We start from the raw sequence: 25,783 nt of genomic DNA on the forward strand, positions 1-25,783 counted from the left end.
AAAACAAAACAAAAAAGCAGACGGACTCACACATCGGTTTATTACAGCTTAATCCACACTGTTACAAGGCTTGCAACAGGATAACTATGATTGGTTAAGCATATTTTCTAGACTTGATCAGTTAACAAACAAAAGAGGAAGAATAGTGACAAAACAGTGCTTCACCCCTCAAACGCAAACATGAACACTTTAACACCACCTGATTGAACAGCTTCTTTTCAGCGGTGTTAATAAAAAGGGACATTAAAAAAAAAAAAAAAGGAAAGAAAATCAACTCAATCCACCTCAAAGGCATGCACTTCCTCGAAATATCCAAATGAACAAAAAGTTAACACCGACCACGATAAATGTTTAAAGCATCAAAAAACTTATAAAAGATTTTATGGTACAAAATATTCCGCGGCGCTCGGTCGCAGATGCACACTGGAAGCGAATGCAACTCGTGAGCCAACAGAGCTTTTGTGCATGACTGTCGTTATTGAAACAATACAAAGGGCCTTGCTCAGTATTGTGAAAGTGAGTTGAGGGGGAATAATTTGGTACTAATTGAGACCACATTCTTCGAGTAAGACCCCCGAACTGCCACACGAGGGCGGCGTGACAAAACGCACGTTGCGGCCCACTGGCTCCCGCGATGTCAGAGAGAAAGACTGGGTGTGATGGCTGTTTTTTTTTTTCCCCGAATAGTCACACGTTTTCGAGCCGTCGCGAGGTTTTCTCAATGTGTCTTTGGCTGACATCACAGGAAGTTAGTAAAGACATACAATACTGTACTTTGTAAGGCAAACAGTGGTGAGAGGAAAAAAAAAAACAATGCACCAAATAAATCCAAACGAGCCAGACGGCGTTAAAAGACTAAAAAAATTAAGACCGTTCAATATAAACGCGATGTAAATCTTAAACTGTAGTGACCGCAGGCACTGTCAAAAGGCTTGGCAACGGTTTTCCAGTCCAGCTGTGTGTGCAGTGTCGATCGGCGAAACATATTCCTTACAATTGGGAGATTTACAGACACGCGGGGTTGATGAAATGCACTTGATCTGCACACATTCGCACAGAAAAAAACCCCCGCTGTCTAAATACCGAGGCGTCGCTTCGGCCTCGGATGAGCTTCCTTCTTTGGGACTTGTCAGTCTGTAAGAAGAGTTAAATGCTTCAGATGAAACGAGTGGCTGCGGGTGAGCGAGGCCAAACCCGCGTAGGATAGCCCTCAAGTGATGAGAGAAGTAGAAACATTTCCCAAGCAACGCAGCGGTGTAAAGTGTTATCGTCTCCACGGAAATGGGGTGTCGCGCAGCCTGACCCACGATATGATTCGAGGTCATTGCCGTCGCCTCGTTTTTTTTTTCTTGTCTTTTTTTTTTTTGCCCCTGCGACTTTCTCTGACCCTTGTTATCCGAACAACAAAACGGCAGTTCAATGCCCGACAGCGTATTTTTTGTCAAACGATGAATAAAGGAAGAAAAAACAGTGTCATAAACAGCCATGGTGTAAGTCACAGGTGATTTTTTTTTTTTTTTTTTTTAAATTGCTAGTTTGTTCACAAACCGCTTCGGATTCGGAGTTGAAAAAAAAAAAAAAAAAAGGCGGAGAGATGAAAACAGTTTTGAGCGTCAGGAGTGACAAGTGTCAGCTGAAAATTCAGTCCTTAAATGAAGTTTGAAATTGTGCAGACTGTGCAGAGTGTGTGAGTCCTGCTGGGGACGGGGGGATGGTTGACTTTGTCACTTGACACATTTTGGAAAAGTTGAAAGCGGAACTGAACAGAGAAAGACGTCGGAGGGTCAGCTGACGTGCAGGTGCTGAAAACAGCTTAAGTTTCAGTTGAAGGGGAATACAATTTTTGTCTTGCCCTCGGCCGGTCCAGTGTCAACCGTCGGTGCCGTCACTTGCCGGACACACACACGCACACGCACACACACACACACGCACACGCACGCACACACCTCCTTGTGAACGAACACCAAACTCTAAACCAGGGGTTGGCTAACTTTTTGGCTCAAGGGCCGCAGTGACTTTTAAAATTTAATGGACGGGCCGGGTCAGCGTTTGCTGATAGTACATATCAGACCCGTCTGACATTTGCTTTGAAAATAAAACCAGCTCGGTTTCGAAGGTTCTGACATTTGCTTGCATTTCATCCACAAACCGTTTTTTCCCTTGTAGTTTCACGTCCAGCTCAATTATGTGTGTCAGTATGTCCACAGCAAAGGCTAAATCACAAAGCTAATCTGTTATCATGTCCAAAAAAATGAAATAATCTCCTGTTTGAGCTCCCACATTCATTGATCCAATCAGTCAATCATGTACCAATATTTGGCGGGCCGGATTAAAAAGACCAACTGGCCGAATATGGCCCGCGGGCCGTAGTTTGCCCACTCCTGCTCTAAACCCTTGTCAGCAATCATGGGGAAATGCGACAGAAGTGATTAAAAGATCCAACAACTTAGTATAAAAGTGAGCAGGCACTGAAAGTTATTACCTTGATGTTCAAAATCCGAGCAGGATCACTTGCAAAGGGTTCAATATAAGCCGAACAATGAGAGAAAAGAAATAACAATTTGAAAATAACATAAAAATAGCAGAAACCAAAAACGTGTTAAACCAATAAATGTGACAGATACAGATTCTACCCTGTCCCTACTTTAATAGTGTCTATGTATTCATCCAGCTCTTATAATGTTTGTGTCTTTTTTCTTTTTGATTCGTCCCCGGTGAAATTGTCGCTCCGTGTCAGTAAAAACAGGTCAGAGGAAGTGTCATGCAGCTCGATCTGCACACCTTGGCTCAGAGTGCGCGTGAGATCAGCGGCGGTGGATGCGGTGTAAGGCTTTTTTTTTAAAAAAAAAAAAAAAAAAAAAAAAAGAGAAATCGGGTGCATTTCGGGCTGACGTGTGCTTTACAATCCTGTATCGGAAAGGACCGGTAGAAAACTGAAGCCCGCTTTGCATAGCTTGTGTGCGATTCGCCGTCCGTGGCGACGGGGAGGAGGTTACTGCGAGGGGAGTGCAGTGTTGCTCTTCTGGAAGACTCAGCTCGTGTTTTAATAAATTACGGTCGCAAAACTACTATTATCTCGGCGTGCCGGATGTTAAGGGTTATCGTCAGTAATGATGCATTATCTTCTGATAAGACAAGAACAAGAGATTAAATACTTTTCAGAACACTCATTTTGGCTTTCAAATATAATATTACCCCATGTTCCAACATGTGCATATTCTTATATATTTTTCTTTTTTTTCAACTGTTAACGTCTCTTGCTCGTTCCACGTTACACTCCTGCAGAAATTAAGGGTCACTTAGGTCCTGACTCAAAGTCGAAGTCATATTTGGGCTCGAGGGAATGCAGGCCCGTGGCAAGTCACGAGCATGCTGGTTCAAGATCAGAGGCTTTCCCCAGAGTTGGTCCTTCCTCTACACAGCGCCGTTCTGCAAGCGGTCGGGGGTGAAGCAGCCGTTGGTCTTACAGCTGCTTTCCGCCCTCTTGACGTGGGTCCGCTTCGTCCGAGCCTTCCAGCGCTGAGCCAGCGGTTCCAGGAACAGGGAGAGCGAGGAGAGCAGATAGCAGAGCCCCGCCAGGTAGAAAGAGCAGTCGTAAGTCTGCGTGTAGTCGTACAAAAAGCCTGAAGGACGACACAAAAACGGGGAAAAACATTAGGGCTGACTTCTAATGGCATTTATCGCTTTCAGTAAAACCCTTTTATTTAGCTGACTTGTTATGTGCACCCCTGTGCGCTCGGTGCACCAACGCAAGCTTGACAGCGCTATCTAAATAAACTCAAACATTACTTGGTTATATTTCCGCGACAGGCTGATGGGAGTCAGATTTTTAATTTTGGCCGTGAGATAAATGAAACCAACGTGTGCTTTCGCGTTTAGCACATTCAATCACTTTTTAACAAAAAAAAAAAAAAAAAGGATTTACGGGAACTTCGTTTCTTTTATTTCTTTACATCTGTTGCTTTTCGGCATTGCAAATGCCGCATCTTTAGAGCTTGTTTCTGTGAGACGCGATATTTTTTTTTATCATGGCAAAGTCAGTTAAAAAGTTGTTGGAAAACAGGAATATTAGAATGCTAGAGCCTTTTGCCCCAGGAGGGTTCTATAGTTTACCTTTCTGTCTTTTTCTTACTGCAGCCACAGGGATGGTAAACAGAGCCACATGGTATTTATGTTCTACCCTTAAGGGGTCATTATTTGTGTTTTAACCCTGAAATCTTAAAGCTGCAAGACAGAATTGCACAACACCGCGGCCATGGACCATTTCAAATCACTTCTAGTGAATATAGCTCCCCCCCCAAAATGCACAGATGCACCCGCAACCGCACACTAACTGCGGCCGGAGCAAATGGTACCAATAAATTTTATATTTCATGGAGGAACTCACATATTTCCAGAACTGTGATATGCTTGTCATGATGTGACAGGTTTTGTAATTTCTTTGCGAGACACTGACCCATATAAAAAGACGACCGATTCCGCAAGTGTTTTTTTTTTTTTTTTTTTAGCAACACCCGGAAGATCGTAGCTCATTGGAAGGAATCTTACTTGACACTGTAACAAAAAACTTGACCGGTATTTAAAACCAACAAAGGCAATCTGTCATCACTTAAAAAGTCGTACCGTGAGTTTTAACTTGAGGTGCTCGCAGGCGGCATGAAATCCGAACCACGGCTCTCGGCGCAATTTGGTAAAAACAACCCCCCCCCCCGATCCCGGTTTGTGTTTAAGGCCGCATTGACAAATTTTTTTTAACTAGTGACTGCCTGTGTACAGGCACTCTTGAGGCACAGGGAGGAATTCAGGGCCCCATGAAAATATGTGCTATAAAAAAACCCTAAATATACGTTCAAAGCGAACGGTTAACAACCCGTTCACTGTAACCCCATTCCCTTATTCCTTGTCTTCACGCCGACACATGCTCCCGCAAACTCATGAACAAACTTCACCTTGCCCTCTCCGGGCACAAATCACATTATGCTCCCAAAAGAAAAAAAAAAAAAATCCCGTGCAGATGTCCTACACATATAAACACCGATTTTATTGACCGCATGTGTGAAAGTTAGCACATGTGTGTCTCATAATGGGTTTTTCCCCACTATGACATTCACTCACCTGCCAGGGGAGGCCCGGTGAGGCAGCCCAGGCCCACGAAGAACATGGAGAAACCCATCGAGTTATTGAGTTTCTCCGACCCGACGAGATCGACCTGTAGAGCAGAGCGACAAACTCATCTGAAAAGCTCTGCATATCTGTTTTTGACACACATCTCATATTACTGGAGTTTATGTTAATATTTTCATGGTTTACCAGCGGAACTGGTAATGATACTGCGGTAATGATACTGCAAAATAACAGGAATATCTTAAAAATGCACCCAATTTTACAATAATTACAATAACAATAATGACCTTATTGTTATTGTCGTTAATAATGCTATAATAATAATAAAAAGGTGGAAGTATCGTAAGTGCTGCACAACAACAGCAACATGCTAATGATGATAAAATTAGAAGGAGGAGCTTCATGATTTATGTTAGTAAAAACTATCTGCGCCTCTCAAACCAGATCAAATCACTGGATCACTTTAGGTTTTAAGTTTTATTATCACACAGGGGAATCTAGTGTACCTATTTTTTAACACCCACTGAAATGAATCATATGGTGCACAGCTGCTTGTCACATCATCCAAAAGTCACATTACGGCCAATTTTTCATTTATGTTTTTGCGCTCGGGTGTGATGCGATCCGATCGCAAACAAATTATTTCACATTTTCTACTGATAACAGCTGTTTTCTTTTACACGACAAAAATCCCCGCCATCACCACTACAAAACTCCTCGTATTAGTATCTGATAGTGAAAGGTTTTTACATTATGAATGACTACAAACAGATAATAGAGGGAAGAATGCTGACGTGACAAGTCACCTGATACTGTCAGAGCACATTGTGGTGCGTCTATTTGTAGCACGTGTCTTGTAACATCCATCAACCATCAGCGATCCTATTCTCTAAAAGTCGGCATTTAGTCATAATATGCTGGGTTTGACTTACACCTTTCCCTGCCATGTCAGTTGATCTCCAATCGCTCATTTGGATTAATTCGAAAAACATTTAATCGTCAAAACGTATCTGGGACAGTTGAAATGACTAGTGAAAATGGGGTAATATTTAACAGGCCTGTAATTACCTCCGTCGAAGAGATGGTGTTTCACCAACATCTGTTTGTTTGTTGTCTCATTCGGAGGAGGATTAATGAAAAACTACCGTGCTAATTGAAACCAATTTTTGTGGAAAGAAGCATCATGACCCAAGGACAACCCTAGTAAATTCTGATGCAAATATGGGTCACAGGCTTGAGTCATAACAACAACCCAACCCCCTTTCACTATGTCTCCGTACCCACAGCCATACCCACACATACACACACACACACACACACACACAACCTTGAAACCACAAAACAGCCACACGGAAACCATTAAGAGGCCTGAAAAAATCAGCTGAATGTAAAGAACAAGGTCTAACTGAACAACAGAGCACATACAGTCATTGGATTTCCCGTCGGTGCAGTGAGCTGGCCAACAGAGGAGACAGAGGCCATGCATATCAAGACAAGGGATCATTTCACGATGTATGGAGAATTTCATCCCAAGTTCAGCGGAGAGAGGGAGGCCAAGGACCAGGGAGAGTCAGAGCCACTTTCCGGGAAGACTCATCAAGATCCCGGAGTACATGGGAGAAGATGGCGACGGAAGACGAATTGCTAAGTCGATAATTAACACGTCAGGGGAAACCCAATGATGGAGTGGGGAGATAATGAGCCAACATGGGGGAGTAATCCCCTGCATGACATGTCCCATTAACAAACAGCAGAAGTGTCTGATATTAAGAAATCCAACCAGACGGTTGAAAACCATGGATTGGGAGACGGTGCAGAACCGGCACAGGAATGAGGAGGCCGCGGTCTCCCGCGCTAGAAATGACCGCCAGGTGCAAAGAGTTCCCTGAGAAAGTTCAGCGCAAAATAGCCGGGTGGAGGATGCAGGCGCAATACGGAACGCCGTAACAAAGTGGCAGACGCAGAAAACAGGAACCTCCTGCCTGACAGTGGGCTGGAAGTCCCAAGGTCAAAGCAGAAGACGCCTCACCTCCTAAGGTTGTTGAGAATGTCTGAGCTAAGCTCCCGAAGGACTTTCACAACCAAACTGAAAAAGTGATGTATATATGTATATGTGCAGCATATAGCCTCTCTGAAGTCTACCATGTTTACTGAAGACCTGAATGAAATTTCTTATACATTTCATTTTCATCAAAACAGATAATCTAGTCGGAGTTAAGTTGTAATAAGTGACATATATAGAAAAAAACAAACAATAATTCCCAAATCACACTTAACTAAGCCTTTACTTCAGGGCTTTAGGGTATACATTTCTTACAAGTTTAATTAGCTGCTTTTACTGAAACAGAATGATCTTTCTGTAAATAGTGTTTGTATTATTATATGTTTGTAAGCAATTGTCTGAATACAGTAGTGAATGAAAAATGGCCAATGATGGCAACACAGATGAGGAAGAGGTGTTTCTTAACCACCATGGTTACTTCATTGATGCCATTAAATTTGATATATTTATCAATATTGCCATGGGGAGAAATTCAAATTGCTTTTGCTGTCATCTCAAATACTTTTGACTTTTGAGCTCCAGCTGTGCGCCGTGTATAGTCGAGAGGCGTTGAGATGACTTCAGTTGAAATATGTTGACTTCAGGCTCGACCTGTCAATCACGAGGGCCTGTCAGCCAAGCGCTGATGTTCACACTCTGACTCATGACTTCTCTCTGCACCGACCTTTTGAAAGACTTCAAAAAATAGAAACCCTCTCCCTAAGCCCCCAATGCAAATACCGTCTTCGAGGGCAATGGCTCGAGTAAATAGCTTGTGTCCAATTCATTTTATGGTTTGTTTGTTACTATTCATTATACCGCGGGTAGTGTCTGCTTCCTTGTGAATGGATGAGCGCAACCCCTCTGCTAGACAATGAGCATAGCTGTGGAAAAAAAGATAAAAAGGCGTAATGTGCAAACCTTTTAAAATTAGCTGCTCTGGCAACCTTAGAAGTAATTTACACAGATTTATTCAAATATTGCAGTCAACACATGAACTGTTTGGTCCGCATACCAGGACGGGGAGCAGCAGGGCCATGTATCCGCCGCAGAAGATTGCGAAAAATATGGCGTAAACCATTAGCAGGATGTAGGAAGTTGCCAGTGGGGAGAGCAGGTTGACCAGACCGCAGAGGATCAAGTAGGCCTTATGGTAGTGGTACTTGTGGAAAAGGTTCCTGTCGGTGACCCAACCAGAGGCCAGTTGCGCAATGGTTTCTGTGATACCTGCAGAAAAAGAAGGATAATGTCACGACAGAATCCAACTGAAAAAAAAAGGCATGATCTTAAATGCGGCGGTATAATTTCCCACGAAGGATAAATAAAGTATAATAATGATAAAAATAAAAAAAAAAAGAAAAACAATTTTGGCCAAAATTGAGATAGATAAATAAATAGCACCTTTGTGAATAAAAAGTTTGGATGACTCACAGTACAAAAACAAATCCCTCAGGCAGATCATTGAAGAGTCCACAGATATCTGATTTGATGTTTGGGATCTTTTTCTTAAGTACAAAAAATTTATTTTCTGGAAAACACACAGCATAATAAAGGGGTGGACTATTCCGGTGAGGTAATAGTGGATTTTCCGGCAAGAGAAAGGGGTAAAGAGACGCAGACAAAGAAACATGATGAAATATTCAGGTGGGAGTAGGAAGCTGCTCCCTGGAAACAGTTTTAACTCCCCACTCCCTCCCAAGACACACACACACACACACACACACTGTTTCTACACAAACAAACAAAAAATGTCTACTTTCAGGCTATACTAGGCATCTAGTTACCAATCCAGTTATTGAAATTCTAAATAACAAAGGCCATTAAATACTAGGAATAAATAATTACTTTAACATAATGGCACAAAATAGCAGAGGAAATGTGTTTGTGTGCACTTGCATTAAGTGATTACATTTCTACATCACGCTGGATTTAGTATGTATTCTGATGTACTTTGTTCCTTGTCTTATTTATTTTTCTAGTCTGTCATCTATGGTTCTGTAGTGCTTATTTTTTTCTGGTTTCATATCCCATTTTTGTTTTCCCCTTTCCTTCTGGTTTGATTGGCTTTCCTGTCCTAACGTTCACCTCTATCACTGTTGCTTGTATCTGATGTGCCTCAACAGTAAGCTCCTTTCATGCCCTTGTGTTCGCACATATCTTAGTCTATAGTCTTCTTCTCCCTCTGGATTCACATCTTTCAATCCCACCTCACAAATAACAGCTTATACACTGGACGTATATCTTCACTGCAGTCACAGCCAAGAGAAGATGAACAAAAACCGGCTTGTGTTAAAAACCAGTGAGGTATATTCTTCCCATCTATACTGGCGTCACGGATCTGTAAGTTTGGTTGCTGGTCCGCTAAATGCTTCTTACAGAAATTATTTAAAAACGTGTTTGATGGACGGCCGTTTTCTTTTTGCATGATAATCAGCCAGATAGTAAATCATACTGGCTGTTTGACACATTAGACATATTGGTGTCACTTTGCTGTGTTTATTTTGCTATCTCGGGGTACAAACCATCCTATCTAACCCCAACACTAAAGTAAATAATAAATAAATTAAAAAGTATATATATATTTATATATATGTCATATATATGACATGGGTTCTTTTGCCTGAACACAGCATGACAATGTTTTTTTTTGTTTTGAGGACTTCCAGTCTTGTTAGCGAAGTGATGCGGCTTGAACAGCCTTTCACTGTGTCATTGTTTCACTTTATCTGCATTCACCAGCAGGCCATCTGCTTATATCAAGGAACAGATAAAATGACAGGCTTCCATATTTCATATTAAACAAAGTAAAGAATGACAGGAAAAGCATAAAAAAGAAAAAAAAAAACATCTGGGACTACAGTTTAAGCTCTGTCGCAGCAGATGAAAAATGCACTGAAAAATGGAACCGCATGTTAAGTGGATAAACGATAAGAAATACAACTGAGCAACTACGGCCAGCGACGAGGCCTTAACTAAAAAAAACAAACAAGCTTATCACAACACGTTCATTAAACACTGACACATGCACTGTCATATACATGTGTGTCGGTGTGTGTGTGTGTCAGATTGTGTAAAAGATTGATGTGCTGCAGCTGAGCCATTACATGCTCCTTTGCTGCAGTCTCGATTTGCATTTTCCCTAAAACCCTGTTTCCAGAACACAGTGATTGGCAGCATATCGATTGGTTATCATCTCACTTATACTCTTCATTATTCACTACATCCTATTTGATCGATTGTTTGCTCATGTTGGGTTGTATGATGACTGCGTAGTTATGTGCTGCTCATTGCTGAGGTCAACTGGAATGTGATAGGTGCTGCAGGAGCTGCAGTGGTGTATCGACTGTTGCAGGAATAGCTACAAGCAGGCGGCTCTGAGACACTGATCACAGGTACAAACTGTGCTTTAGCCATCCTTTGGCTCAGCCTCTGCAGCACTAATGCACAGGCTGCACCACTCAGCGTCTTGATGTTTTTAATAAGTTTGCATACAAGATCTGATCAAATTGAAGTATTTGTATTATATGTATGTTGATGATATAAACATACATACGAAACAAATACTTCAATTTTTTTATATTTACGTGCGTGCATGTACATGCTCGTTTATATTTTCCGTCTTGCAGACCAAAAGAATGCAGTCTTAATGAATAAACAATGAAATGGCACAATAATTCTCCTGTTACCTAACAGAATCAAGCAAGAGTGTTTCTCTTCACCGAGGTTAGAGAAAGATTACACGTGGCAGCTGTGCAATGTTTATGTGTCCTCATGTAGAGACCCGAGACAAAGTCCTGGGGTGTCCCCGGCTTGCATACAGACAAGTTGTGAGTTTGTTTGTGTGTTTTAGCCTCAGCAGGTTTGTCCAGACATGCAGCTGTTCCTGATGGAACTCAGCAAAATGCAGTTGAAGAGGGCCTGTCCAAGTAGCACCTTAAGCCAACCGCATCGGGAACATTGTTAGCTCTGTCTACTTCTCTGCTTGGCGCTGACAGGTAAAGAGAGCGTATTTGCATGCCTTTGGGCATTAACAGACAATGGGAGGAGGGGGGGTGTTGCAAAGCATAAAGAGAATGTACTCCCTTTGCCTTACAGATGAACATTGAGTCACGCGATTAAAGCAAAGGGTGATGGAAGACCTGTTGATTTTCCCAGCTACTCAGAGGTTGCAGTTGGCTTGTCTTGCTACCTCTTTTGTATGTTGCCGCCTCACTGCTCCGCAGCAAAGTATCAGCCACTTTGGAACTGGGCTCCGTCAAACTTGGGAGCCCCTCTTGTTACCGTGCCAGAAACTTTACTCAGTTAGCTGTTGCTTAGCGACTGCAGTTAGCTCCAGGGTTAGAGGCAAAGCGTTGACGAACAGACTGACCCGGACGATAGCGGCCTCCCTCGCCCTGTCGAGTCAATGGGCCTCTATGACAACCACTGAGTCAAGGAAAGAGGGACAGCAGGATACTGGGATGGTGGCTTTGTTTGGTGGGTGGCACCCCGTCTCCATCATTCTGTTGTGCTTTCTCTCTAATCACAGTGCACATTACCAAGGCATGTGACGGACCAAACATGTCTGAGTGAAATGAATGCAGGCAGTCTCGATGCGTGCTGGCACTGATCGCTGGCATGATGCTCATCCGTGTAAAGCAGTCTATTAGAGGAACACACAAGCAAGGTAGAACTGCGTAAAAAAAAAAAAAAAATCTTTGATCGGCTTATTTATTTTAGGAGAATAGATGATACAGAAACTGGTGTTTGATTAAAAAAAATGTCACGTGGGCTCATCAGGGAATAAGACTTAAAATCTAACCGTCACTCCACAACAGTGTTTAACTCATAGAAACCAGCAGGGACGAAGCTCATTGCATGCATGTTGTCTAACCGATAACGTTTATCGAGTTCTGTTCTTTAGACATAAAGTGTTGGTCTGACGCCTAAGCCAGCCTCCTGACACCCTCTTATATTCACATAGAAACCTCTCTGTCGAAAAGTCACGCATTTTGGGTCAAGATAATGCGAGCATGTGTTTTCCTGGGTAGCAAGAAAGTAATACACGTAGTATTTTTCTTTGAAAACTGTAAAGAGCTGTAAATAGCTGTGCTTTCTTAGACAGTAAAGGATAATATTCCTGTGCAGTTTAGTTTTTGTTGAGTAAGTATACACAAAATAAGTTGATCTTTAGTTTTTTCATTCAAAAGTCCCTCCTTGCTACCCTTGCAAAGTAATGCCTAAAGAAGGATGCACAGCATTTGTCCAGACAGTATAAGGTATGCTTGATTAAAATGCATCTGCAAGACATATTATTTTGGAGGGATGATAAATGATGCATCTCCAAATTCAAACAAAGCAGTGACGGACAAGTCATAGTAGTCAGATTTGCCAATCTCCAAAAATGAGTCCTCAGCCAAAAGAAATGGTACTATCGTCTCTCTCTGAGGATGAAAAAAACGAGGGATAGCACACAGTGGGCAAGTAACTTATAAACCCAAGCATCTGTCATATTTCAATTATTCACAAAGGCTGGGCCACTACTTCTAAGGAATTACATCTCCATGTGGTCAGTGGTCAAAATGTCAGTACAGTTTTCTGCTCATATGGAGTGGCCTCATCAATTGCATACTGCTGAACCCAACCGCCCTGGCCAGTGGACCAAAGTTCAGCCTTTATGTAAGCACATTCATTACATAATACTGCAGAGTCTGAGCAGCTCACAAATAATTAATGCCGAGAAGTTGACTGAGGACTTTTTTTTGCATCACTGCTTAGATCTTGTCATACAAAAACCTGAATCTTCTCCACAGTCACTAGGAAATGACTAAAATGATTCATAGTCATTGAAAAATATTAGATTGTTATTAGTTTCATCCTGCACTGGGGCAGCCAGGACATGGCAGACCCTCTGGTAACTTTCAAACTTTGAAAGGAACACCAAACAATCAGATGAATTTAGTAAAGACAGGTTAACAATTGGATAATCTATAAACGGCACAACAAGTAACTGAGTATGGTGTCATTCACTTGAGGACAAACATAATATTGGTTCACTATCATGTGAGCTTCTAACTAATGAGTTGGGAATGAGCGAAGAGTTACTACAAGATTTGGATTTTGGGGACGCCACTTGCACTGTTTGTGTATGCGGTACCTCTTGATGAAGGCAATAAGGCGAAAAAAATATAGGCTTTACCAAGGTGAGGTTGCTGCGAGACAGACAGACAGGCCCAAGAAATAAAGACACTAAAACTATATTATATCAAAATAATAAACAACTATTAACTACCTTAAGCTCAGTGGAGACCTTTGGCCGACACGGAACTCACCTGCCACAGAAATGATAAAAGAAGCATCCATCGCATCGATGCCCAGGGTTCTGGCTCGGGCAGACAGGTGGAAGTAGGGGATAAAGTAGGCCAGTTGGCTGAAGACCAAAGACCAAGTGTAGATGCAAAAGAATGGGTCCTTTAGCAAAGAGAAATCTAGTACTTTGGCTTTTCTGATTGGATATTCCTCACTTGGCGTTGTGACTTGCGAGGGAAATCCAACAATGGTCGAACCATTCAAGCTGCCATTGAGCTCCGTGGATCTTTCTGAGCTTATGGCTTTACCTTGTCCCGAGTCATGGTTGAGCTCATGGCCGTTCACACCATTGAGGACCAGTCTGGACAGTTCATGGTTCACCGAATGGTCCTGGGCTCCCTGAGTACACTGCCCCTCCGGGTCTTCGGTGTCCCGTTGAAGAGGAGGGGATGGAAATGTGTCTGACTTGGAGATTCCGTTCGACAAGGTACATGAGCCGTTCAAGCAGGTCTTAGAGTATTGCTTCTCCGAGGAGCTCTTCAGGGAGACGGCCGGGCTCTTTTGGCTCGGAGATGTGCAGTTTGACACGGCGTCGGGTTTCACGTGTATGGGTCGTAGAAGCATCCCAGAGGCCACCAGGTTCAACATGAGCCCGCCGAGAATTAGCATTGCACCTGTGGAGACAGTATATTGCCACACAATCTCAAGAGGAAAACATATTAGTACAGTCTTTATACTGATGTGTAACAAGCGTATATCAAAAGAGTACTCGGGCTGATAGTGCGTGTTCAATAAACAGAATTATCCCACCGACCTTGCCAGGCATATTGGTCGAGAAGCAGCTGAGTGAATGGCGCAAGGGCAAAGGTCAAACCCATTCCAGAGCGCCCAATCGCATATGCTGTCGCTAACCTTTTTCTGAAGTACAGTGCTGTGACCACTGAGAAGGACTGGTAGAGTAGTGCAAAACCCATTCCTAAATGGAGTCGAAAGGGTCAGATAAACTCATGACCTTTAGATAAACTCATTCTTTAATCGCCCTAACTCACCAACTATCACTCCCATGCTGATGTAGAGGAACACCACGCTGCTGGCGAAGATGCTAATCAGGAAGCCACCGCTCACCAGCACTGCCCCAGAGATGGAGGTAATCCTGGTTCCGACCTTAGCACAGGCCACGGAGGCAATTGGTGCTGCAGAGTTGGCAGGACAGGAAGCATGAACACGCAGGATTTTAAAGACTTTTCTCCTCTTAAATTTTGTGGGCATAAAAATTTTTAATTATCTGACAAAAAACTGAGGCGACGCAACGCAGGGCCGCTTTCTCCAACCTCCGGAGAGACGTAGGCTGGACATGATGGAACCGATCCAGCTGATGCTCTCCGCTGAGCCTCCGAACTCGTCTTGGAACGCCACGAAGAATATTCCGAAGCTCTTCAGCGTTCCCATCACGAGGACATTAACCTGAATGAGAAAATATAGAAATAATGGGAGAATGTTCAGATGGCTGGGAATGCCTGTGAGCTATTTTAGTTAATTTAATTCTGAATTATCTTTGTTTTAAACAGTAGTGATGGTAGTAGTCGTTAATTGGATCGCTTCCTAATGACCTAATATTTTGTCCACAAACCCCGTGCTCTTGTAACAGTGTTGTAATTTTGCTCAAAAGATACATCATAACACGTTAAGTATTAATAATACACTTGTTTTCTTGCTCAGCAGTTTGTAAAAATGGCTGAGATCATTAATCGTTTGTTTGTGTGACCCGACAAACGCAAAGGAAGTGAGAAAGAACTCTCCCAGATGGACATACCAGAAAGCAATGTAACACCACCATCCAGCCCCAACCGCCATCCGGAGGATCTTCATACTGGATCTCTTTCTCCTTCTCCTTTTTAGTGGTCATTGCATCCTTCCTGAATAGCTTCATGGCTGCTCTGCTTTCACTGGCAAAACAACAACCTCAGTCAGGTTCACAAACAGGGCGCCGGCTCACGAGCCGTTTGTCCCATTACAGATATAAGATATTTAAAATGGATCATTTTTACACATCATCATGTAAAAAAGACCAACGGTCCGCGGGCCACATCTGGCCCGTTGGACTTTTTAATTTGGCCCGCCAAAGATTGGTACAGAATTCATACTCGATGTGAATGATTGAATGATTGAATGATTTGATTAATGAATGTGGGAGCTCAAACAGGAGATTATTTCATTTTCGGAGCTACTTGAGAATTTTCTTGAACTGAATGACACAGATTGTCTTTGTGATTTAGCTTTACTGTGGACATGATACATATGAATGAGCTGGACGTGAAGCTACAAGGGAAAAAATAGTTTGTGCATGAAATGCAAACAAATGTCAGAGCCTTCAAAAGCAAGCTGGTTTTATTTTCAAAGCAAATGTCAGACAAGTCTGATATGTACTGTTAACAAATGCGTTTTTTTTTTTTTTTATATGAATCGTATCTTGTGCTGACCCAGCCCGTTCTCTCTTTTAAAAGTCAATGCGGCCCCTTAGCCAAAAAGTTTGCCCACCCCTGGCCTAAATCAACTCTTTATTCAATATATGGCTATATATCATTATATGTGTATATGTATATATATATATATATATATGTATTTTTTGCCTTTACCTTTATGTATTATTTGTGTTTTCTGAAAAACTTAGAAAAAAATGACAATTATTTTAAAAAAGGCGACACTATGACACTGCAGTAATAGGCAAATAATTAAAGCCTGATATTCTAATAACTGACACAATTTGAAGAGAGTTGTTACAAAAAGCTTTTTGAGAAATTTATGAAAATTTAATAAACCGTCTTTGCTGATTTCATCTGATGATTTTATGAAGAAAAAATGTTGACCTTATCCCGGTGCATCAGCATGAAGACATCGGCATGAAGACAAAACAGCAGCAGACACTTGTTTTACTTAGTTATTCAGGTATGACACGGGTCAATTAAAGTACAACGAAGGCGGTTACTATTCTACCTCTTTTGCCCTTATTACAACTACTGCATGGAACTGGATGAATCAACAGTTTACACCGGTTACATGCCTGTTAATTATATTTTATCCCTTTAACACGTGACTGTGTGTTTGCTGCATGATGTGGATTTGCTTCCATTATGTTTCGGCTCATATTTGAGACATAAAAGCGGGGGATTTACAAGATCAACCCGCAGCCTGCATCCGAGTCGTTGTCAAGTTAGGTTTTCCAGAATAGCTACTTACTAAAAAGTCACGTTAAGTGTACATACGCCCGATACGGTAAGGTGATTTGAAGTTTGTGTTGCACAAAACCCCAAGGGGTCATAGAGGATGAGAATGGATTACTAAGTGCATTGATAATTACACATTTTTAACAAAATGTCACAGCTGGTGCACAGTATGTTCACATGTACATGCATCTACTATACATGTGGGTTCAGGGGCTCACCGATGATCATGAATACAATACGTGATGCCGGATTGTGTACCTTGTGCGGACCCGACTTAACAGTGTGTGGAGTCGGCATGTGAGAAAATAATTGAATAAAAAATTTATATAATTCTGGAGAACGCATGAAAAAGTCATTTGAAATATGCTCGCCATTTCTTCATTGCTGGATTGCAAGGCAGCTTCGGATGGTAATATGTAACCCTGAGGTTTACATTTAATAAGATATAATAAAAATATTTAAGTTACCGATAAACAAAGAGACTGCCTTTTCTTTCCCGAGGAAAAAAAAACAAAACACATTGAAGATTAACAAAAGGGGTGTGGTGTATATCTATAGAGACAAGACTTACAATTAAGATGGTTCAGTAATTTCATCATATATTGCACCTGTGGAAACTAGTCAGTGAGGAATAACAGATTAATTTTTTTTTTTTTACTAGAAATTATGTCGTGCTGGTTTACTCCGTATGATTCATCACACAGCCGTATTAAGCGAACAGATTGAATCCACTGCTATTTATCAATACTAGTCACGAGCGAGGTTTTGCTGTGAGATTCGGGTTTCAAACGCTGTAATGCAAGATATATTCCCAAAGCTTTCTCCTACACACATTGGATTTGCGTCAGCGCATCTTCAGAAACAGATTAAAGAGAGTGCATACCACATATTGTGTATTTATATATGTACTACATGCAAAACACAGACACACATTAGCTCACGTGTTTGACTGATGGAGCGTTCGGAGGCTCGTATTAGTGACAGCGCAGACGGAGTGGATGATGTTAAACAGCTCTCAAAAGGTTCTACTTGGCGTTTCCTCTTAGCTACATATTTCATTTCTGGCATTTATATGTTTAGTCAGATTCCGTCCAATGTGTCCTCTTTATTATAGTTGAAGGCTGCATAAAACTCCAGTTTAAAGAAGGAACTTCCAACAGTATCATATTCTATGATACAGACCTTCACAAGACACTGATAAGGAAGCCTTTTTTTTTGACACCAAAATCAAATTAATATCATCTGAATATAGTGGTTACAAAACAATGGTAGTATTTGGAGAAATCACCATGGCAACCGAACCCAGCCCTTGACATTGTTTTGGGTCAAACCTCGATTCATACCGTTATTGTTGAAAGTATTCATCATGCAACACTTTGATGACCTTACTCGCATTAATAGTTAAAAGTTACAAAGTCAAACATAAATATGACACATGGCAGAACTAATGCCGATTTCTCATTGGCCCCAGTAACATGCTTTCCCCAGTCCCAGTGCGACGTATCGTTTTCCCATCATTCCAAGATATTTGTCGCATATGAGAACTATGAGAACCTCTGCATATCTGAAGAAAAAGAAAACCCCTGTTCTAATAGTCAGGTAACATAACAAAGCTAATGTCTGACAGCAGTCCATACTTCAGCAAAAAATTGTGTAAAGTCTTATAAAGGATGTGCATCAAACAGAATAAATTGAGCTTGTGTGAGATTGAATGAACTCCTTCCTCGGGAGTCTCCGGCTGTGCCTGATTGAACACCAGAGAACCAATAGAGGAAGTACTTTGCCAGGGTATCCCAAACCATTAAGCCTACGTCAGGATTCAGCTGCAGGATCTGGTCTACCGAAAGAAAAAAAGTGATGGAGTTGGCGGTTTTTAACTGGATTTGAAGTATTTGAAAATAATAATTTTGTGCGTCTCATCTCAGTGTGATTATATCAGTCACAAAAAAAAACAAAAAAAACAATCGCTACCCCTTAGCCCTACATTCGGATGTTGCCGTCCCAAGTGATTTCTGTCGAGCATCTGCTCTGAATTATAAGGTCACAGAGGAATGTGCACTTCAAGATTGTAGTGATTATGGCTGATTTCAAATCACACAGGCTGCTGGGTAGAGAACCCGGAGTTAAACCACAGAAATGTATAAAAGCTTTGTCTAACACCCCACTATTGTTACTATCTGGCGACACTGGTTCTCTGGCACAATAAAACTGCTACAGCCCTGCCCGGACTCGTGATGTATTTTGTTTGAAACACAGAGCTAATGATGTGCCTACAAAAGCCGAGGCACCGAGAAATGGAGAAAAAACTCGAGAGAGAGGCGCTTAAACTTGGGCACAACATAAATGGACCTTTGTGAAAATGGTAGCAATATGCAAGAACCTCAATCTTATGGCTGACAAGGAGAAGGAGAAGACTTAGCATGACAAACTCAAGAGGCTCTCCCAACAACAAACTTGAAAGCCCTTTATCTGACACACAAAGTATCGATGTAGGTGAAAAAATAAATGGGTGCGTCCAAACGTGGCGTGCCTCACGGTGGAACTCAAAAGAGCGATTGGAGTTTTATCTCTGTGAAACCGGTGGACCATTACAGCGCCATGAGGCTCCAGACATCCTGGACCAACTCCATGAGTTGAGACTCGGCAGTCGACTTATCCCTCAGGAATAAACGAAACTTACTCCAGCACCCTGCTATTTATGTGCTATACTAGAGAGGCGGTTTGGAAGAGGAATTCGAGCCATTTATCTAAAAAAAAAAAAAAAAAAAAAAAAATGAAAAAGTGATCATCAACAGAGGGAGATGTGTGTTTCATCCCTTAACAAGAAATTGACTCGAGCTTAGGTCTCTCAGATGGTTGACAAATGTTAACACAGCATATTGGAGCACAAACAAATTATGTGAAAGAACATCCTGTATTTATGCTAATTTGGATAGAAAAGTGTAAAAATTGGTGGAGGAGCCAATGTTGTAAATTCTATAGGTCTGTGACATACCTGCCTCTCAAGAAAAAAAGTACTTCCATTGCTGTTAAATCCCTTGAGGCGCAGTTGGATTTTCTGTTGATTCTCCCCAATGTGTCTAACCTGACATCAGGAATGTGCAAAAAAAAAAAAAAAAAAAAAAAAAAGAAAGCGAAGAATGCAGCAGAAAGGCTAACAGCAACGGTATAACGGTTACAATTTCATACCTTCTAGAAAAGTCTCACTTTCTCACCTCAGGCCACTTGGATGAGGTAATGGCTTGAACTTATGTCATGCACTCACTCTGAGCCTGACACTGCCATCCAACAATCCGACAACCCAACAACCAAAGAACAAATACACTTTCCAACAAATGTAAAGGAGTTAAATCACTGCTTCCCCAGTGAACGGACAATTAAAAGATGTGTGTATGATTCACATACAAATAATTTATCAAAGAAGCTGAAGCAGACAGAAGTCCAGCTATATCATCTTTATATAACATACTTGGCTTACTATCTACTACTGGCGTTCTATGAACCGTCAGGAATAATCGATTACGGTTAAAACTGATTGAAACGACTTCTCGGGACCGTTTATGTGTTAAAGCACAAAGTCTGTGCTTTCTCCGCTCCCACAAGGCTGAAAGCATCAGATATTTCCAGTCAGACGGTGAAAAGTGAGCTGCTCGAAGCAGCAGGTTGTAGTAAACCCAAATGTATCCACCAGCCTTTTGTAGTCTGTATCAAGACCTCGGGCTGACTTAGACATGTATAAGAAACCGAGACCAGTTTACACAGAAAACTCAAGAGCGGATTAAAGAGGGAATGAATTGGGCCAGTGTAATGCAAGGAGGTATTTCCCTCCCATGCCATGTGCTGTTCATAAGTTCTTGACAGAGTATTGAGTGCATGTTTGTGAATGTTCTGAAGGTCTGAGGGTTTGAGCGATGGGGGAAGGAGATCAGAGCCGTGGAGCGAGGAATTATCATTGTGTTACTGCAAACTTCCACTGGGACATTCCCTTTCCAACTATGCTTTTCAACTTCTACAGCCGATCTAACGTTAAGATTCTTCTCTTAACGTGGTCTTTAAATCCGTCCCCATTTGACCTACCGGGAATACTTTATTGGAGGCTTTATACGAAACATTCCCAAAGGCGAGGAGCATCACAATAAGCAAAGAAATACTTGAAAGTCCAACTCCATGTGTTGTTTTCATAGATGAGTCGAGACAAAGGGCGAGTGCTGGTGGTATTTGCAGCTCAGACAGATAAAGCAGGGTCAGAGGTTTCACTCCAGCAGCCGGAAAGTTACCCAGATCCAAACAGGTTTTACTGCTTCGACTGTATTGTACACAGATACATAAATACTATGGGCTTGGGTAAATAAAAAAGTCAACACAACAGTATAATAAAGCTCTGGGGTTTCAGCTACTTTTATGCAACCAGCATCTTTTTGGTGTTCTAGCTTTTTGTCTTTTCAACAATCCCTCCTTTTACATCAAGTGTCATCGATCGCCAGGTAGGAGCCTTGAAAATGGTTACATGAAATCTGAAAAACTTGAAAAAATGACTAATGTCTTACTAATTTATGATGTAACGAGACATCATATACCGTTTATTAGTGTCTTTTTTGACTGAATCCTTCACTCGCTTTTTTGTCCATTGATTTGAATGTAGTTTTACTTTAATTTCATGATGATGACAGAGTTCGATCCACAGCTCAATACTTGAAAGCTGCTGTGGCAGCTGAGTGACGTAAAAACATATCTATTTTGCACTAAACACATGCTCGAGACACAAAGTGACACTGAAACATGTTACATAGCAAATACGTTTGCAGCCAGATTTGGGTGGCTGGTGTTTTTCCGAGACGTGAACGGCGTGGCGGCGATTCGGCGTTTGAGCAAGAGCGAAGATTCCGAGTTATTTTCGACGACCTTTCAAGATCAATTAAACACGGACTCTGGTTCTTGAGGGAGATTGTTGCTATTTGCAAACCGCAGACAAACAAACACAACACGCCCATCTTTCGATGATCTGACCCCAAAGTCCAGCAGTGGACATGCATATGTGTGTGTGTGTGTATATATGTATGTATCAAACAAAGACATGACATAATACATAATACATGGAATCACGCATATTTTGTCTTGGTGTTACAAAGTTACAATACATACACAATTGTACAGATGACAAGATTTTATGATGTTTGGAGTGAAACTGCAAGCCCAGCATCAAACTACTTGAGCGAAGATGGTAAAAAAAATGCTGCTTCATACGGCTTTGCTTATGGTTGAGCTTTTAAGGGAGAAGAGTGTGTGTGTGTGTGTGTGTGTGTGTGCGTGTGTGTGTGTCATCCTGGAAATAACAATGAAACCTGTGCATGTTGTGAAGCACAGTTGGTTAATCCCAAGATGAGTGCCGCTTGTTCAACGAGAATTTGCCAGTACACACCCCATTTTCAGACAAACATTTTGTCTCACACACACACACACACACACACACACACACACACACACACACACACACACACACACACACACACACACACACACACACACACAACATATGAGTTTGCTGATTTGCAGGCATTTTCAAAACCATCCTTTATCCTGATCATTCCAGCTGTGACAACTTTCCTTCAACATTCGTTTCGAATCAGATATTGAGGATGGTTCACACAAACCTACACAAGGAGTTTTTGAGTGGAAAAAAAGGAGTGACAGGTAATTTCTGACTTATAAAGAAGCGAAGGATTTACCGATCTTTTATCGTATTCTGAATTGATTATTATGGTAAGGAGTTCCAATTACAAGATTCCCCCTTCAGCAGAGTCAATAATGCCTTTTGATCACAGCCCGTGTTTAACTTTAATGCAAGCCGAATTGCTCTCTTCAAGTGCCATTTCTGTGACCCTGCACACATGCACGCACACACACACACACATACACACTCTACATAAAGCTCAGTTGTGTCTATGAGTGCATCTTCTGATTGAAAATTTGAAGTGAAATGCTGCCCAATGTTAGTTAACCCCTTCTTTTCCATCTTTTCCTATCAGCCTTTCCCTTCGGGGGGGCTGAGGCAAATCATCTTCCTCCATCTAACCCTCTCCTCTGAATTCTCTTCTGTCACATCAACTAACTTCATGTCTTCCTTCAATCCATCCATTACATTAGTTTGCATTAGTTGTCATTTGAAAATACCTGGGGACATCCATCTGCTCCGAGGGCGGGCTGAATTTCAATTTCCTCCAATTAGTATTTCACAATCTGCACCTTTTGCAGATAACTCAATCATCATTGTAGCAAATTCTCATCAATGTTGGAGCCATTCACATTTACAGGAGTAAAAATTTTAAAAGTTGTCTGACTTCCAGTGAGACCAAATGTGTCAAATATGTCAAATCCCAATGAAATCACAATCACTTTAAGCAATATTGAAGAATTACCTGTAATGTCAGTTGTCCGCTTGAGTTTTCTAGAAGTTAAATACACTCAGAAATCCTGCTTGGGGAGTGTCATTCTCAAGACCGTTGCTATTTTTCAAGGAAATTCATTCCTGTAAAAAAAAAGAAAACAAATAAAAAAGCCAGATCTAACCAGTGCAGGAGGTCCCTCTCACATCTTAGAATAGTTAAAGTATTAAGATGAAGATAAATATAGCCCTGAGAACAATCTGGCTTTATTTAAGAGATATTGTTGTTGTTTGTTTTCATTCAACATTAAGAAATTCTTTCTTCATTCCAATCTATTGATAATAATAAAGAAAGCTATTTCATGTGGAAAGAGCTAGCAGCAGGTGGATGTGCAGGTAAATACAAAACTTTTCAACAACTGCTGAAATGTCTTGACCGAAACTTGTCGAAGGACATTACACAGCGGCATCCTTCAATTCCCGCAGCTGGCTGGCAACTCACACAGCGAAAAAAAACTTTTCCACCTTCAAGCTTTTTTTTTTCTTTCTGAAGAGCCATAATGCATGTTTGGACAAATGCAGATGTTCAAGAATGCTGCATCCCTGTAGCAGAAAGAGCGGCGAGCGAGCAGTTTTTCATTTCTTCATAAAGGCACATAAGTACCCCGAATTTAGCTCGAGCAAATTCGAGGCTGATTCATCCCCCCAAAAACATGCTCCTCTCTTCGCTGAACATGATAAACCTCTTCCTCTCTGCAATGCAAAGATACTCTGCAGAGTCGAATCTATATTGGCAATACATTGTGATGTTGTGTCTTTGCAAACGTGTCTTTGCCAGTGCCAGGGGTCTTATTTGAAACAGGCAGGTACTTATGGCTATTTGTTTTTATCTGGGTCATTGCAGGAAAGAAGAGAGTGCAAAAGGAAGGGAGGGAGGTAATTCTAATAGCTAGCCCAGTAGTACATATCCCAACACAGACTGCATGTAGAAGCACGTCTCAAAGCAGCGACAGGAAGGGTTTCCATCCACGCATCTGTTTTCGATCCAAGCTGTTGCCGACAATTAAGACTTATCATCTGGCTTTGTTGAAATGGTCACTTTGTTTCAGTTAACTTTTTTTTTTTTACTCACACAAAACTTTTTGGAAGTTTCCTAAACGCAACTTTCAACACCATAAACTTAACGGCGCAAGCGTATGCTCCATCAATGGGCCCCCAAAATGATTTCATTGCAGTGACTTGAAAATCGGCATGCAAGATACGTTGCAAAATATGATGGAGTATGAAACGGTTGATATCTGCAGACATCGCTCCAAAAGTAGATTCACGATACTGTCTTTCAGTCCAAACCTTGAGCCTACAACTAAACCTGTTAAAGGATGCAGTACTCTAATTATCGCTATTGAACATCCCTATCTTACCCTGCTTGCAGAGTTCAAAGTTTTACTGATCGAAAGGATCGGACGTGTGCGTTCGGATGTGAACGTGTACGTCAATCCTAACCAGATAGGCTCAGTGTGACATCTTCTTTATTGAATGTTTCAAACCCCTAGGAAGAAGACGGGCAAACATACCACATTCAAGACAAACTGTTTCTGGATGATAAAATGCAAGCAATCAGGTTACGTGCGTTTTACTTTTAGCTGGTTATTCTACATTTCTCACCCTCGACGGAGTCCCCATTTGACCACAGCCTTGCTTTGGTTTCAGTTGCATATCAGTCTTGGGAGAATGGAGAGATTATGTAGTAGGTGCAGGGGTGGTGTTGTGAGGCTTGGGGTGGGGGTTTCTGCTGAAAGCTACCGGCTTAATCCATGGAGGCACTTACAAAAGCATTAAATTGTGCAGGGGAAACAAAAAAAATAAAAAATAAAAACAAAAGATGGGCTTACCGAGTGTATATTTGGGCCGGTTGTTATCTCTAAGTCGCAGGCCTGTTGCATTGTGCCCCCCTCTTCTCAGCGCTGCAGGAAACAAGCAGAAAAACCAAGAATAAAAAAAACATACAAAATGCATGAAGGCAAATGTAAAACTTCATGCAGATTTGACACTTTAGAGGCGAATTGGTGGGTGTCATCTGGGGTGGGGGTGGTGGTGAGGGTGGGAGTGGGTGGGGGGCAAACACACGCTGACGCAATCTGGACGAACGTCTTTAAAAAAACAAAAAAAAATAACCAAAACAACTTTGGGGCCCCGCAGATGGAAATCATGGCTCAGCCTAGTGACAGAACTTTGTCGGCTCGCCAATTGTAAAAAAAAACAAACAAACAAACAAAAAAAAAAAAACAAGAACATGATAGCAATAACATAAAAAAATCAGTTGCGATGCAATATAAACACTCATTTTTAAACATTAGATCGATTCATATTTTTGTAAAAAAAAAAAAAAAAAAAATTAGGTATAAAATTCATGCGAAAGAAGTACATACCGGCTGGCTCCAATCCAAAAGAAATAAGAAATATATATATATAAATAATAAAAAAAAAAGAAGCGCCGCAATTTTTACTTCTTCTAATTAGAGGCGTTATTTAATGCTTCCCCCATCCGGAGTCCCGAGAAGGCGTGCGCGGCGGCAGGACGTGGCGCGGGGACTTCTGGCGGAGAGAAACTGCGGCGGGACCTTCCTCCTCGGCGGTGACCGGTGCCATAACTTCGCCTCCTCCTCCTCCTCCTCCTCCTAAGCCCGCGGCCGGCTGAGCTGCATCTTTTTCCTCTCAGCCTCA

General features: G+C 41.6%; 1 protein-coding gene across 3 annotated transcripts; it reads right to left on the reverse strand.

Moving 5' to 3' along the window:
* Window positions 1-25: 25 nt before the first annotated feature.
* On the reverse strand, window positions 26-25,711 carry slc16a4 (solute carrier family 16 member 4). Of its 3 annotated transcripts, XM_086141153.1 has the most exons (12): window positions 25,489-25,711; window positions 24,952-25,023; window positions 24,725-24,781; window positions 23,094-23,203; window positions 15,267-15,399; window positions 14,785-14,917; window positions 14,503-14,646; window positions 14,268-14,429; window positions 13,477-14,127; window positions 8,181-8,392; window positions 5,116-5,209; window positions 26-3,623 (listed from the first exon to the last, which is right to left on the reverse strand). In XM_086141153.1, exons 5-12 carry the CDS (start codon window positions 15,381-15,383, stop codon window positions 3,415-3,417), a joined length of 1,722 nt encoding a protein of 573 aa, XP_085997279.1. In that variant the 5' UTR covers window positions 15,384-15,399; window positions 23,094-23,203; window positions 24,725-24,781; window positions 24,952-25,023; window positions 25,489-25,711; the 3' UTR covers window positions 26-3,414. The 3 variants fall into 3 exon arrangements, with proteins under 3 accessions (XP_085997279.1, XP_085997277.1, XP_085997278.1); XM_086141151.1 differs by lacking the exon at window positions 24,725-24,781 and having other exon boundaries at window positions 25,567-25,711; XM_086141152.1 differs by lacking the exon at window positions 24,725-24,781.
* Window positions 25,712-25,783: the final 72 nt, after the last annotated feature.

The sequence above is a fragment of the Fistularia commersonii genome, chromosome 34, assembly GCF_037954325.1.
Source record: "Fistularia commersonii isolate RoL2024-O1a breed Wild chromosome 34, RoL_Fcom_v1.0, whole genome shotgun sequence".
Taxonomy (NCBI): Eukaryota; Metazoa; Chordata; class Actinopteri; order Syngnathiformes; family Fistulariidae; genus Fistularia; species Fistularia commersonii.